The sequence below is a fragment of the Podarcis gaigeae genome (assembly GCF_964106915.1).
Source record: "Podarcis gaigeae genome assembly, chromosome: 9".
NCBI lineage: Eukaryota > Metazoa > Chordata > Lepidosauria > Squamata > Lacertidae > Podarcis > Podarcis gaigeae.
In genome coordinates, this window is record NC_139685.1 from 69,481,250 (window position 1) to 69,497,441 (window position 16,192).

The 16,192-nt window shown below is 44.0% G+C and overlaps 1 protein-coding gene across 1 annotated transcript; it reads right to left on the reverse strand.

Annotated features, from left to right (window-relative positions):
- Positions 1–302: 302 nt before the first annotated feature.
- Positions 303–6,877, reverse strand: LOC310852881 (C-X-C motif chemokine 10-like). The gene is made up of 4 exons (XM_083757017.1): positions 6,640–6,877; positions 5,296–5,419; positions 3,391–3,473; positions 303–2,249 (listed from the first exon to the last, which is right to left on the reverse strand). The coding sequence occupies exons 1-4, from the start codon at positions 6,701–6,703 to the stop codon at positions 2,191–2,193; spliced, it is 330 nt and encodes a 109-aa protein (XP_083613143.1). The 5' UTR covers positions 6,704–6,877; the 3' UTR covers positions 303–2,190.
- Positions 6,878–16,192: the final 9,315 nt, after the last annotated feature.

Here is a 16,192-nt window from a genome sequence, read left to right on the forward strand (position 1 = left end):
GGAACAGATAAATTCTTTGTCATATTGCATGCCATATTTTTGGTTGTTTTACACACAAGTAAAATGCCTGTTTCAAAAACTATTGCCAGGTAATGAAACTTAATGCAAAATCACCTTTAGGATGATACAGACTTATATATGAAAATAAAAAGAGTCTGTAGGTTGACATTTTCATAGAATTGCCCTGCTAGCAAAATATAAGACTTTCACTTCTGAGTGCTTCTGTAGCTGCACCAAATGCTTGTTGTGTGAATGCCAAAACCCAGTACTCTCTAAAATCCGATTAAAAGGAGACACATCACTTAGCGAGATAAATTTTATTGTTTGACTATTATGTAATTAAACATACAGTAACAACAACAAAAAAACCCAATCACTTTAAATATAATCACATTCTAGCGGGATTGTAAATTAAAAAAACAACAACAGATTACAGGAAACGGCAACAGTCTGCTAGAAGATATAATAACACGTTTCTGTTTTTTTAAATTTATGCTAACAAGTGAACTGCCACATTATTCTTCCGTGGTTCTAATCATATTGCAATTCCTGCTCCAGCAGTATTTTAAATATATTTCGATTCTGCTAGAAAGCAAGTGGTCAGGCTTCTGAAAACAGGGTGAACCAAGAAAGGCCAAACCTGAGAATTTTGGGAACTGCATTTATGGGAAGGGAGAAACCTGCATTTCAAAACACAGGAGGACAGAGAAAAATGGAGGGTGTGGAGGAGAGATATGGGGCTATAGTGGCACATGTGGAAAAGGCAAGCAGAACTGGAACATCTCTACTTTCCTGCTTGACCCCCAACCCAATCAGATTTTCTTCCAACCGCACGGTGGGACAACAGTTGCCACTTCTCAATTTCAGGCAAACCTCCCCACAACCACCCATACAGTTTATCGCAATTTTGCATTTCTGAAAATCTCGCACAGTTCATACTAATGTTGTGTTAAGATATCCTGAGGATCTGCAGAAGTCTCCCTAAGTCTCACCTAAAGCTACAATTTTGCGGAGAGGTGGAGTTAGGATCACAGAACTGTAGAGCTGGAGAGAGAGAGAGGCAGATTTTCAGAAATGCAAGCCCAGTCTAATTTACAGCTTGGACAAGATTCGGGTCTCCCCAGCGGTGGAGCAAGCCGATTGGGCGGTGCACGTGCCATGCATCCAAGGGCGGGGCCAGCTGCCATAGGGGTGGGGCCAGCCAGGGCAGGACACTCCGGGGGGCTCTGAGGTCTCTGTCTGCCTGCCTCCTCCCACTCAACCGCCCTACAGCTGAGGGGGAGGAGGTGGGCGTACCGTTTGGGGTGTGATGGCCTGGGATTTGGACTCGGAGGCTGAATCTGAGGAATCCCAGCCTGCACAGGAGTCCCTGCCTCCAGAAGCAGATGAGCCGGGGCTGGGGCCTGAGCCTGAAGGGTCCTCACGTGTGCTGGATCCTCAGATGCAGGCACCAGCTGAGTCTGCTCCGACCCCTGAGGTAATGGAGGACCCATTGCCTGCAGGTGCTCCACTCTCAGCCCCGTCAGAGGAAGCTGAGGTTGCCTCTGGGTCCGGTAACCCTCCAACCTCTCCTGAGCTGCAGAGGCTCAGGGCAGAGAGGCGGAGGGAACTAAGTTCCCACAGGAGGAGTGCTCGCCTCCAGGCCAGGAGAGGCGAGTCACCTGTGGACCAGGGCCGCCCTATGCCTCGGGGCAGATAAAAGCCAGCCAGCCCAGTCCCAGGTTGCGGGAGCAACATTGTTGCTAGCCTGTTCCTGCCTGCACCCTGTCCTGCTCTTCTGTCAGAGTTCCTGACCCCACCTGACCTTGGACCCAGCTACAGCTTTGACGGACAGCCTCCATACCACACCTTCAACCTTGGACTGGACTTGGACCCCGCCTCTCGGTTAGCCCCCAGGACCAGCACATGGGGCAGCGCGGAACCTGTGGGAGCCCAAGCCACCCTGTCGCTCCCAGGAGAGACGCGTGGCTCAGGCCTGCTGCAGGCCCTGCGGTGAGTGCCACCCAGAATTTTGTCATGCCCCTCAGTGGGGTGGCCCACCCCCACTGCACCTCCCTTCCTCCGCCCCTGGGTCTCCCCCTCCCACCATTTCCTTGGGCAGACAGAATTTGAAAAGCAGAGAGGAAAAGTGCCAAGCTTCACATTTGGGACTGGCTGGGGCATCATCCATCCTTTTGCCTTCCAGGGCCATCACAGACCTCGGTTCGCAGCAGCAGCAGCAGCAGCAGCAGCAGTAGACTTTTGAGTTCCTGCGATTGAATTGTAAATAAAAAAAGAAATGGAATATGGTAAAAATCACAAACGTACATTTTCTGTGTTGACACAGCCCTGCGGAACTTGTGACCCCCAGCCAAGGTGAACAGAAAGGCTGAGGATCAGTAAACTTCCTCTTTTCTTTTCGCGACAGGCCTGTGGGCAAGAATCCAGTAATACTGCGGTCAGCTTGGCGGCCTGTACATTCTGCAGGCTGCTTGTTTAAAAGATGGGGAAATTCCATTCTAAGGCCAAAGTGCATGCTATCCGAAATGCACTGGAAGGGGGCAGGGGCATCTCCAAGTAGGAGAGCAGAGAACGATTGCTGCCTGGGACCTTGAGGTCCAGCGCCGACAGCCTTCTGGCAGTTCCCTCCCTGTGAGAAGCCAAGTGACAGGAAACCAGGCAGAGGGCCTTCTCGGTAGTGGCACCCGTCCTATGGAACACCCTCCCACCAGATGTCAAAGAGAAAAACAACTATCAGACTTTTAGAAGACATCTGAAGGCAGCCCTATTTAGGGAAGCTTTTAATGTTTAATAAAAGGGATGCGGGTGAAGCTGTGGGTTAAACCATAGAGCCTAGGACTTGCGAAACAGAAGGTTGGTGGTTCGAATCCCCGTGGCGGGGTGAGCTCCCGTTTCTTGGTCCCTGCTCCTGCCAACCTAGCAGTTCGAAAGCACGTCATAGTGCAAGTAGATAAATAGATACCATTCCGGCGGGAACGTAAACGGCGTTTCCGTGCACTGCTCTGGTTTGCCAGAAGCAGCTTAGTCATGCTGGCCACATGACCTGGAAGCTGTACACCGGCTCCCTCAGCCAATAAAGCGAGATGAGCACCGCAACCCCAGAGTCGGCTACTACTGGACCTAATGGTCAGGGGTCCCTTTACCTTTTGGTTATTGTATTTTAGTGTTCTGTGTTCTGTTGGAAGCCGCCCATAGTGGCTGGGGAAACCCAGCCAGATGGGCAGGGTATAAATAAATTAGTAGTAGTAGTAGCAGTAGCAGTAGTAGTACTAGTAGTAGTAGTATTGAATGTTGCTTCCAGGCTGTTAGAGAATGCTGGGCCGGCTAGACAGACCAGTTCGCAGGCTCAATGGCAGCCAGGGAGGGGAATGTCTATTGGAACTTACGTACCTTTAACTATCTTCACTAAATTCTGCACCCATTTTACTTCGGGGTTGACGCATACTTTGGTTCCTTTCTCCCTGATTGTGATTCTGTAAAACAAGCAAAGTGGAAAGAATTTGGAATTAGCAGTTTTGTGCAAAGCAGACAAGCTGAACTGGAAGCCTCATCAATAAACCTTAGAGAGGAGACTGCTTGATGGCCACAGAGACCTATCTCTAGCTCACCCACTTATTTGTCTAATCAGTTTTGTGTTTCCTTCTATGATAACAAGGAAGAACAACTTGCAGCCTGCACCCAGGAACAACAATATACCATAACCATACAATAAAATACAATAACCAAAAGGTAAAGGGACCCCTGACCATTAGGTCCAGTACAGCAGTACCTGCAATTGCTACTCTACATTTTTTCAGGCATCTAGTTGCTATTTTGACTTTGAAATCCAGCATCTGCACAGTCATAGAATCACAGAACTGTCAAGTTGGAAGGGACCCCGAGGGTAATCTAGTCCGACCCCCTGCGATGCGGGAATGTCATTCACACAATGCCCCTTTACATGTGTGTTGCATCATGCGTGAACATCTCTTGTAACCAAAATGACCTCATGGGCCAAATGGGGAAGTCAGTTAGGACCACACAGGTCAGAGGTTTCCCACCATAGGCATAATACAGCACATGGCAGGGTGATATTTAATGGCAAGTAATGCAGATAGCGGGACGCGGGTGGCGCTGTGGGTTAAACCACAGAGCACAGGACTTGCCGATCAGAAGGTCAGCGGTTCGAATCCCCGCGACAGGGTGAGCTCCCGTTGCTCGGTCCCTGCTCCTGTCAACCTAGCAGTTCGAAAGCACGTCAAAGTGCAAGTAGATAAATAGGTACCGCTGTGGCGGGAAGGTAAATGGCGTTTCTGTGCACTGCTCTGGTTTGCCAGAAGCGGCTTAGTCATGCTGGCCACATGACCTGGAAGCTGTACGCCGGCTCCCTCGGCCAATAAAGCGAGATGAGCTCCGCAACCCCAGAGTCGGCCATGACTGGACCTAATGGTCAGGGGTCCCTTTACCTTTAATGCAGATATGTGCTGAGAAGCAGGAGTGTGTGAACGCAAAAAAATACACAAGAGATGGCAAGGATAACTGCCAAACAAAATAATGGAAATATACAACATTGGATGTCGGGATGTGATTCATAGAGGTGAAAGGACCACGAGGGTCGTTTAGTCGAACCCCCTGCAATTTAGGAATCTTTTGCCCAACATGGGGCTCAAACCCACAGCCCTGAGATTGAGAGTCTCATGCTCTACCGACTGAGCCATCACAGCGCAGGAATTGCCTGTCTGCAAATAGGAAATAGACGAAATCTGCTAATGAGGGAATAAGACCCACTGAAGAGAGTGAGGCTTACTTCCAGGTAAACCTGCGAAGAATTGCGCTTTTAAGTGTCAGTGAACTTAACCCATTGGGCTTAACCACAAATAACTTTAGAATGTTCTTTTTATATACAGAACCCTTACACAGGGCTTGTTGCCACACCAGAAGACAGAAACCAGTTGAAAGATGGAGGGGAGGGGAGTAATTAGTTATGTTACGATTGCCACAACATTGAAAATCTGGGCAGAAAAGCTGTTGAACTTTTTCTGGCAAAGTTGTTGAACTGTTTTGCACAAAATCATTGAGCTGTTTTTTTTTTGTTGTTTGGTGTATTTTTTAAAGAAAACATAGGTTGCCCATGCCTCCAGATTTTCCCAGACATTTTTAAGTGATTTCTGCCTGGACACTGCTTCCAACTGCAGCATTTCAGAGAGGTTGGCGGGGGTGGAATTCTGGACATATGGCAACCCTAAGTTATGTAGGAAATGCGCAAGTTGTTTTGGATCTTTGCTATGATGGTCATGGATTACTGAGGTCACTTACATTACTTCCATCTTGTTGCAGGCGCTTCCAGGCGGGAAAATACTGACACTTTCGTATTGAGAAGGAGGGATGAATCTGGACCTTACTTTTGCACATTTGCAGCCTATTGTTGGATCAAAGATAGCTGTGGGCAGAAGATACAGCGATTGAGAATTTGAGAGATCTCTAGGCAGACATAAAGGCATTTCAAAACACCTGGGACTTGGCAGAACTGCCTACTGAGAACAGCATCTCTACATTGTTTAGCACTAATCCTATACAGTGTTACCTCGGGTTAAGAACTTAATTTGTTCTGGAGGTCTGTTCTTAACCTGAAGCACCACTTTAGCTAATGGGGCTCCTGCTGCCGCTACACGATTTATGTTCTCATCCTGAAGCAAAGTTCTGAACGCAAGGTAATATTTCTGGGTTAGCGGAGTCTGTAACCTGAAGCATATGTAACCTGAAGCGTATGTAACCCGAGGTACCACTGTAGTTTCTCAATGATTTCTTGGGAAGGGAGGCAAAGGCTGCCAATATTATAATTATAATTATAATTATATTTATACCCCACCCATGTGGGCAGCTTCCAACAAAATATTAAAATACAATAGTCTATTAAACATTAAAAGCTTCCCTAAAAAGGGCTCCCTTCAGATGTCTTTTAAAGAGAAGATAGCTGCTTATTTCCTTCACATCTGAAGGGAGGGCATTCCACAGGGTGGGTGCCACTACCGAGAAGGCCCTCTGCCTGGTTCCCTGTAACTTGGCTTCTCGCAGCGAGGGAACCGCCAGAAGGCCCTCGGAACTGGACCTCATTGTCCGGGCAGAACGATGGGGGTGGAGAAAACCAGGGGAAGGGCAAATTCTCTAGAGGAGGCACAATAGTACAGTCAATGTTTGCTGCTTCCTTTCACCTCACTCAATAGGTCTGGTCTTTAGTTTCTGAGCGAGCAATCAAGCAGTTGGGGGGGGGGAGCCCTGTCCCACCTCAAACTCTCCGGAGCAAAGGCGGTATAGAAATGTAAAAGGAAATAACATTTCTGACAGGTTCAGAATTCTGCCCACCTCGAAGAGAAAGGGTAGCTACTGTCTCTTAGGCCCAGCCCTCCCTCACAGGATTGTTGTGAGGCAAAGAATCGAGCTCCGTGGACAAAAGGGTGGCAGGGAAATAAAAGACAAAAGCAGTTGCTTGATAAATTTGATGGTTGCTAAGCTCCATTCTGTAAATTGGCCAGAGGACCTTGGTTACTGGGCAGTATAGAAATACATTAAACAAACTGAAGGGATAAACTTAAGATTGTAATCATGAATGACCAATCAGAGGAGTAAAGCAGGAGAAGAAAACCCCACGCTGGTACTTACCTGCATAGCTGATGTGGGAGGTAAGAAGCAGGGCAAACAGCACAGCCAGGAAGCAGGATCCCATTCTGGATTCGGTTGTCAGTTGCACACTCAGCAAAGGGAGAACTCAGCTTTCAGCGCTTGCCAGGGTGCAGTTTTGGTGGCCAAGACGGGCTCTATTTATTCCATAGAGCCGGCCTTTACATCATCAGCCAAGGGGCTATTTTTAGAAATCATATACGCAAAGTTGCATCATAGTCCACTTCCCATCCTTTGCCTCCGAATTTGCATTGCTGAATTGGCAATTTGAAGCACAGAAAACTTCCAACAAAACCAATGTTCTTTTTCACTTCTCCTTTCTAAGCTACCTTTCCATTACAGGTCTTGCCACCTTCTCCTTCAAGATTCCATCGCTTCTGTCTTCTCTCTGCTTCAGCAATTTACTTTATTTTCCGGCTGCTGTGAGAGCCAGTGTGGTGTAGTGGTTAAGAGCGGTGGACTCGTAATCTGGGGAACTGGGTTTGCTTCCCTGCTCCTCCACATGCAGCTGCTGGGTGACCTTGGGCTGGTCACACTTCTCTGAAGTCTCTCAGCCCCACTCACCTCACAGAGTGTTTGTTGTGGGGAAGGAAAGGAAAGGCGATTGTTAGCCGCTCCCTGAAGGGGAGTGATAAAGCGGGATGTCAAATCCAAACTCTTCTTCTCTTCTTCTGTTCTTCTGTCATCTCTTTTTCTAAGCACTCCATGGGACAAAGGCAACCTCTACACATTTGAAACACTACTCTGCCCCTTTAAACAGCCATATTTCCCTGCCAGGAATCCTGGGAAATGTAGTTTGTTCAGGGTGCTGAGAGATGTTAAGACACCCCTAGGAACCATGTACCTATGGGATCGCCTCTCCTGGTATGCAGGAATTCTCACAACAAGTAGCAAGGGGGAAATGACAGCCAATTCAAGCAGCTCCTGTGATTCTTCCTCTAAGTTCCCTCTGTGTGCTCTCAATCTCTCTCTCTCTCTCATGGTTGCAAAACAGTCTAAAACCTCCCTTCTGCTAGTATTGTCATCGTCTTCTTTGGTGATCCCTCGTAGCCGAGTAAGATTGTCTTTCATAAACATGGTTTTAACAGTGAGTCCATAAGTGACTGTGGAGCCCAATTCTGGATCCACACGTCCTTCCACAGTGGGGACATTGGTTTCTGGGCGGGAGTGGATCACAGTGTGGATTTGCCAAGTGTGCCTTCCTCTTAGCAAGTTTCTCCCTTTCGTCCTAAGTTCGAGCGTCTTCAAAGCCCATGACACCTTTGGTAAAGGCTGTTCTCCAATTGGAGCGCTCACAGGCAAGTGTTTGCCACTTGTCAGTGTTTATACTACATTTTTAAAGATTTGCCTTGAGAGAGTCTTTGAACCTCTTTCGTTGACTACCAGCATTACGCTTTCCATTTTTAAGTTCGGAATAGAGTGGTTTCTTTGGAAGACGATCATCAGGCATCCACACAACATGACCAGTCCAACGAAGTTGATATTGAAGAATCATTGCTCCTCACAAAGCGACAAATCCCAGATTTCCCTGTTAAACTACTTTGGGAACTGTAGCTGTGCAGGAAGATTAGGGATCAAAGTGCCTGTAGACCAGGAATGGCTGGCCTGTGGTCCTTCAACACCCATCAGCCCAAGCAAACATAGCCAATAGTCAGGGGCATGAGCAGTTGCAGTCCATAAACATCTGAAGGGTTGCAGTTCTCTGCCACCATTGGCATGATCCTCAGCAGCACTGGGAACAGCCCTCTACCTCGCCTGAAGACGTGGTTTGGCTTCCTGAGGACCAATTATAGCCCGATCCTGCCAAGACAGGAGGAAAGGAGACCAGAAGTGCTGCTGTTGCATCTTAAGCCACCAGATCGCAGCACAGAGCAAGACAGTGGCAGCCCCTTAGTTAAATACATTAAGTTAAATTAATTGGAAATAGCTTGCAAGTACTAGATTGGCTTGGGACGTGGGTGGCGCTGTGGGTTAAACCACAGAGCCTAGGACTTGCTGAGCAGAAGGTCGGCGGTTCGAATCCCCGCAACGGGGTGAGCTCCTGTTGCTTGGTCCCTGCTCCTGCCCACCTAGCAGTTTGAAAGTACACCAAAGTGCAAGTAGATAAATAGATACCGCTCCAGCAGGAACGTAAACGGCATTTCCATGCGCTGCTCTGGTTCGCCAGAAGCGGCTCAGTCATGCTGGTCACATGACCCAGAAGCTGTACGCTGGCTCCCTCAGCCAATAAAGCGAGATGAGCGCTGCAACCTCAGAGTCGGCCACGACTGGACCTAACGGTCAGGGGTCCCTTTACCTTTACCTACTAGATAGGCTTAGGATTTAAATAAGTTAAGTGATGAATCAATATGTTTAATGTTGAATTGGTAAGATAGAATGATGTTAAGTGTTTAAGTTAAGCTTATAAGAACTTTGTTTGGAAAACAGTTAAAAGGATCTGCATTGAAATTCAACCAGGGGGATGCGAGGAAGTCACTTAACAATGTTAGTAAGATTAATTTTAATAAGGTTATGGTTTATGTTTGTTTGTTTGTTTGTTTGTGTGTTTGCAATTTTGTGAAAACCAATAAAAAAATTGGGGGGGGGGAGACAGTGGCAGCCCCAACAACCAAGCACATGCTAGGTATCTACCACACCTTTCTTAAAGGCACAAGGACTACTGTCCTGCATCCAATTACCTGGAGGTAAGCCCCATTACAAGCAAAAGGACTTACTTCCGAGTAAACACATATACCGTTGCATGTATACCAGGGACTTTTTTCAAAGAGGGCCAGATTTGATGAAGTGAACATGCATGAGGGCCGACCAAAGTTGTTAACCTTTTTTTAGGATTGACAAGCGGGCTGGATTATGCCTCCTCCGAAACGGACTTTGGACATGCCTGTCTTAATTAATGAGTACCTTTGCAGCAGAACACATTTAAGGATCTCGGATCTCTGCAAAGAATTCAGTTTGCATCGCCATTTGGGGAGAGTGTGGGGTTCTTTGACATCCACAAAGCTCATTGTGTAGCGGTTTTTTTTGTTTAACTTCTAGAGAGTACCTGATCTCAGAGAAAACCACCACAGGAAATATCCAGTTGCTAGAAGAAAAGGAAGGGTGAACTACAGTGATCCCAGGGACTAGGAAATGATGCAGAAGTGTACTAAAGGGGAGGGGAAAACAACATTCTTTAGGAACCCCAATGATTCCTCTTGTCTGATGACTAAACAACTCACTTGTCAGTCAATGCTCTGACTTGACTCAGTGGCTACAAACGAGGAAAGGCACAAGCAGCCAGGCATATTTGAAGGAAGTGTTACTACTCACATTTTTCATTCTGGTGTTTTGTTTTGTTTTTTAAATGTTTGGAACATTATCTATCTATCTCTGTCTATCGATCTGTCTATCTATCTATCTATCTATCTATCATCTATCTATCTATCATCTATCTATCTATCGGTAGAAAAAATGGTTCCCAAAAAGTGGAGTGCAATAGCAGAACAAACCTTCAGACAAAAGACAATAGTTTAAAAGGAAGTTTTGCTCTTGATCTCCCACAATCATTCAGACAGGGGAACTTGCTTTCTTACTGGCCTGGTTTGAATGCATGCATTCTGAAATTGGAAAAAAAAAAAGCCCCTAAGATGGTTATTGGCAGAGTTAGGGGTCTAATCTGTAAACTGAACCAGCACTTTTTTTTCCATTTCCCTTTTTCCTACCCTAATTATTCTTGCAAACAGGGCATTTTGGCATCTTCAATAGAAAAAAGCTCGTCCCCTCCCTCTTTGTCGTGATAACGGCTTTCTTGGGAATGTCCCTCTCTTCAAAAGTTTGCTGCCTCTAAAGAATGTTCGTGAGAGGGGATTTACAGCCACCATCGAAAGAAATCAGCAGAAAAATGTCTTATTGACAGTTCAAGTGGGGAACAGAAGGTACAGAAAAGTCAGAATCTGCGCTGGAAGCTGGATATATTGTCTCTGATGAATTCAGAAAAATCCTGTGCTTAACAGCTTTTTAGGGTAGACCTGATGATGCCGGCCAGGCAGCCTAAATACCAATGACCGTGATACCGACTGCTTACATACTGTAACTTTAAAACACACCCTCCCTGTCGTGCAGCGGTAAATTAATCAAGGCAGAGTCTTCTTCACAAACAGAAGAAAACTTTTTCTTGAGAAAATAAAGTTGTTCAGAAACAGCATAGTTAAAGAGCATACACAGAGTGCTCATAGCAGCTATCTGGCTATCACAGAGGCACAGTAACTAAGACTCCATACATAATCCATACAGCTCTCTGACTGAGTCCCATAGATTGGTTGACTACTTTTTATTAGGATAATGCGTCATCACCCAAGATGGGTCACAAGTCACATTGACTTAGCAGTTTGCTGTTAACAGCAGTTAGCAGGCTTGAATAATTGTGTAGGTCTTGTAGACCTAATTCTGCTCACAAGAACCTTTCTCCCAAGAATCCTGGGAACTGTAGTTCACCCCTCACAGAACTACAGTTCTCAGCAGCCTTAACAACCTACCAGATCTGGGATACTTCAGGAGAAATAACGTGCTTTGAAATGTGTGGAGTGTGCACATCCATCCATCTTCAGAAACAGTGACAGATTTACATATAAGCTAAACAAGCTATAGTTTAGGGGGGCCCCATAAAATTTAAAGGGGAAAAAACACTGAATGTACATTTCCAAAATATAACATTAAGTTCACTAATTACTTTGATAAAATACATATTTTGTTATGAGCAAATGGCTTTGGATACCTATTAGGTCCATAAATTTCCATATAGCATATATTCAAAGCTAAATCTGGCCCTGTTCATAAGCAGAGTCTGTTTTACTGTCAAACTGCTATTACCATCAAAAATTCCTGATGCTGAGTCCGAATCTCCTTCCTTGTAACTTGGTTCGGCTCCTACCCTCCAGAACAGGAGAAAACATTTTTCATGTGACAGCCCTTGAGATATTTGAAGATGGCTCTCATATCTCCTTTCAACATCCTTTTTTCCAGGCGAAACATACCCAGCTCCTTCAACCGTTCTTCATGTGGCTTGGTTTCTGGACAGAAACACCTGGACAGCCACAGGGCCCCCTCCCCTAAGTTATAGGGTGCTTGTGAAAACCCATGACAGCCTGTCATTTTTTTATGGCACCATGGGAGGTGTGTCATCTGTCGACAATAGCAGAAGATGGGCTCCTCACTTTTCTCATATGTGTTTGCTCTGCAACTGTCCCTTCTCAATTAGGTTGTGTGAAATACCTTATAGCAATTAGCCATGTTCATTAGCTGCAAACACCCTTGAACAGGATCGTAGGAGCTAGCAAAACACAGGCCCGTGTTTTGCTAGCCCAAAAATGGAAAACGAGCGAGGTCCCAACCAAAGAAGAATGGCAATTTAAACTGATGGAATATGTGCCACTTGCAGATTTAACACACAGAATAAGAGAACAAGAAGAACATACATATAAAGAAGACTGGAAAATGTTTACTGAACATATTGGGGGGGGGGAATTGTGTTCATTTAAAAACGCTGGTAGCGTTAAGATAAATTCAGCAGTGTAAATAAGTTTTGATGGATGTAACAGTGGAATACTGAATGGTTTAGCTCATGTAAAATATGCAGGGATGTATGGTATGCAAAACGAACTGCGGAAAGAGAAGAACGGAAGTCATTGATTTAAGGCTGTTTAAATTAAGGTTACCAGATTTTTCTCAATGAATCCGGGGACGCTTTTCAACTTGAATGGATTTTGTATGGGGGCTGATTTGTAAATTCGGGGACTGTCCCCAGGAAACGGGGACATTTGGTAACCTTAGTTTAAATGAATATTTTGAAATGTAGATTAGAATTTAAAAAAAAAAACACAGTAGTGTGTGTGCGTGTGTGTGTGTGTGTGTGTGTGTGTGTGTGAGAGAGAGAGAGAGAGAGAGAGAACAGGAGCATAGGAGCATAGAGAAAACATAGGAACATTTCACCCCAGACACTTAGATCTCTGAATACCTCTTAGGTAAAGTATGCTGCAACCCAAAGCTTTTTGTGTTGTGACACCAGGTCTCTGGGATTTTCTTGCCTTAGACATGAAGCAAGCCCGATACTTGTGCTGTTGACATTCATTGAAAACTGTTCTTCTACTCCCCCCTTAAGTCTTCCCAAATTAAGATATATGCGCCCAATGATAATAAATCGGAGTTTTATAGGATGTTGGAAGGAAAGTTGCTTGATTATGCCAATCAAAAAATTATATTATTAGGAGATATGAATGGTGTGGTGTCGCTAGAGATGGACAGGCTAAGGGACGGAAAGGGCAAAGAAGGGAAGCTACCGAAAACCTTTTTTTCATTGGCTCAAAACTGCAATCTGGTAGACATCTGGAGATTTAAATACCCCCTGGAAAAACAATACACTTTCCACTCAGAATCTAAAGATTCATCTTCAAGATTAGATCAGATATGGATCTCGTCAGAATTAGTCCCAAGATCTGTACGGGTGGGGATCCAAGCCAAAACTATTTCGGACCATAACCCAATAAAAATGGAACTGAAAGGGCTGGAAGGAAGATCATACAGATGGAAAATGAAAGATTATCTGTTAGACGATCAAGAGATAGTAGAGAAAGCCCAAAAAAGGTTAAAGGAATACTTTGAGGACAATTTAGGCAAAGATACAAAACCAAAGGTAGTGTGGGATGCAGGCAAGGCGGTGATGCGGGGCTTTTTCATCCAACAGAGTGTAATTAAGAACAGAAAAAAAGAAAAAGGGAGAAAAGAGATTCTACAACAAATATGGGATAATGAACAAAAATTAATTAAAAACCCCAAAAATAAGAGAATAAAAGAGAACATTAAAGTTCTACAATCTCAATATGCAATGCTGATAAATAGGGAGATAGAATGGAAAGTTAAAAAACTAAGACAGAGGAGTTTCGAATATGCTAATAAATCAGGGAAGCTATTAGCTTGGCAACTCAAAAAGAGGAAGGAACAAAATACAATAAATAAAATTGTGGTGGAGGGAGAAGAGATAAACAAACCTAAAGAAATAAGGAAAGCCTTTTTGGATTTCTATAGAGGACTTTTTAGAAATACTGAAAAGAATAACCTGAGAAAAATAGAAAGATACCTAAAATATAAGAATATAAATAAGATCTCTACAGTGGAGAAAGAGAAACTGAGTGCCCTAATTGAGGTAGAAGAAATTAGAGCAATTATAAAAGATTTAAAAAAAGGGAAAGCCCCTGGCCCAGACGGGTTTACCGGCAGATACTATAAAGAGATGGAATTAGTTCTGCTGACCCCATTGCAAGAAGTAATGAACAATATCCTCAAAGAAAGAGAAATACCTGAGACATGGAAGGAGGCATTAATTACATTAATTCCCAAACAAGATGCAGATCTACAACAGATTAAAAATTTCAGACCGATTTCCTTATTAAACATAGATTATAAGATCTTTGCGGGAATCCTGGCAAGAAGACTAAAGGATATTTTGGTAGAAAGTATACATAAAGACCAAGCGGGCTTCCTGCCGGGTAGGTACATGAAAGATAACATAAGGAATATAGTTAACATCATAGAATACTTAACAGACAGGTGTGACAAGCAAGGTCTGCTGTTGTTTGTGGACGCTGAGAAAGCGTTTGATAACGTGATTTGGGATTTTCTGTTGAAACAACTGGAATATATGGAAGTGGGCACTGAATTCTATAATGGGATAAAGGCAATTTACACCGAACAGAGGGCAAGGTTGATAATAAACAATGTGGAGACTGCAGAAATGATAATAACAAAGGGAACAAGACAGGGATGCCCGTTGTCCCCACTGTTGTTTATAATGGTGTTAGAAGTCCTCCTAAATTCAATAAGAAAAAACAAAGGTATAAAAGGAGTAATGGTTGGGCAGAACGAATATAAAATCAGGGCATTTGCGGATGACTTGGTCGTAACAATGGAAGACCCAATAGACTCAATAAAAGAGGCACTTGAAGAATTTGACCAATTTGGAAAAGTGGCTGGCTTCAAATTAAATAAAAGGAAAACCAAAATATTAGTTAAGAATATGCAAAGCGATACAGTTGAAGAAGTACAAAGAGAAACCGAAATAGAGGTGACCAGGAAGGCAAAATATCTAGGAGTATGGGTAACGTCAAAAAACATAGATCTATTTAAAAATAACTATGAAACAGTATGGAAAGGAGTCAACAAAGATATTGAAACATGGGGCAGACTAAAACTGTCATTTTGGGGCAGAATAGCTACAATCAAAATGTCTGTACTTCCTAGATTATTCTTTTTGTTCCAAAATATCCCTGTGGTTAAAGGTACAAAGATATTTAAAGACTGGCATAGGGAGATTTCTAAATTTATCTGGCAGGGCAAGAAACCAAGAATAAAATTTAAATTGCTGACTGATGTGAAGGAAAGGGGAGGTTTTGCCCTGCCAGACTTGAAGCTATATTACGAGGCGTCATGCCTATGCTGGGTAAAAACTTGGATAAAACTGCAAGACAAGGAAGTGCTAGACTTAGAGGGACACAACAACCGATTTGGGTGGCATGCCTATTTATGGCACGGGCGGAGGAAAGTGCATAAAGACTTTGGAAATCATATATTTAGGGGTCCACTGATTGAGGTATGGGAGAGGTATAAAGACATGCTAGAACCCAAAACTCCCCACTGGCTGTCGCCACTAGAAGTCATGAGTGCCAAAAAGATCAATATGAGGACTAACTGGGCTACTTACGAACAACTGTTAATTAAAGAAGAAGGAAAGTGGAAAATGAAGCCGTACGAAATGGTTAAGGACCAAGTCCATGACTGGCTGCATTATTTCCAGATCAATGACATGTTTAGGAAAGATACTAAAGATAAAGGATATGCCGATAAAAATTCCAGATTCCAAAATGAGATATTGAACAATAATATAAAAACCTTGTCTAAAATGTACAATCAGTTACTGGATTGGAATTTAATTGACGAGGAAGTTAAGTCAGTAATGACATACTGGGCAAGAGATTTAGACCGTAACATCTACTTTGAAGAATGGGAAAAACTCTGGAAACACCATCTTAAGTTCACTGCCTGTGTGACATTGAAGGAAAACTTAATGAAAATGTTCTACCGTTGGTATATGACCCCTGTAAAACTAGCTAGGATGTATGGATCCTGTAATAAGTGCTGGAAGTGCAAGAAAAGGGAGGGGACCTTCTACCATATGTGGTGGGAGTGCCAGAAGGTTAAAGGGTTCTGGGAGAGTATATATAACGAAATGAAGAAAATTTTGAGATATACCTTTGTTAAAAAACCAGAGGCCTTTCTGTTGGGATTGGTAGGAAGGGAGATAAAGAGGGAAGATCACAAGCTGTTCCAGTACGCAACAACGGCAGCAAGAGTCTTATTGGCTAAAAACTGGAAATCAGAGGGTCTACCGACAATCGAGGATTGGAGATAAAAACTATTAGAATATGCGGAGATGGATAGGATGACAGGGAAAATCAGATATTTAAAGGATCAGAGGTTTACTAAAGATTGGGAAAATTTCACGAAC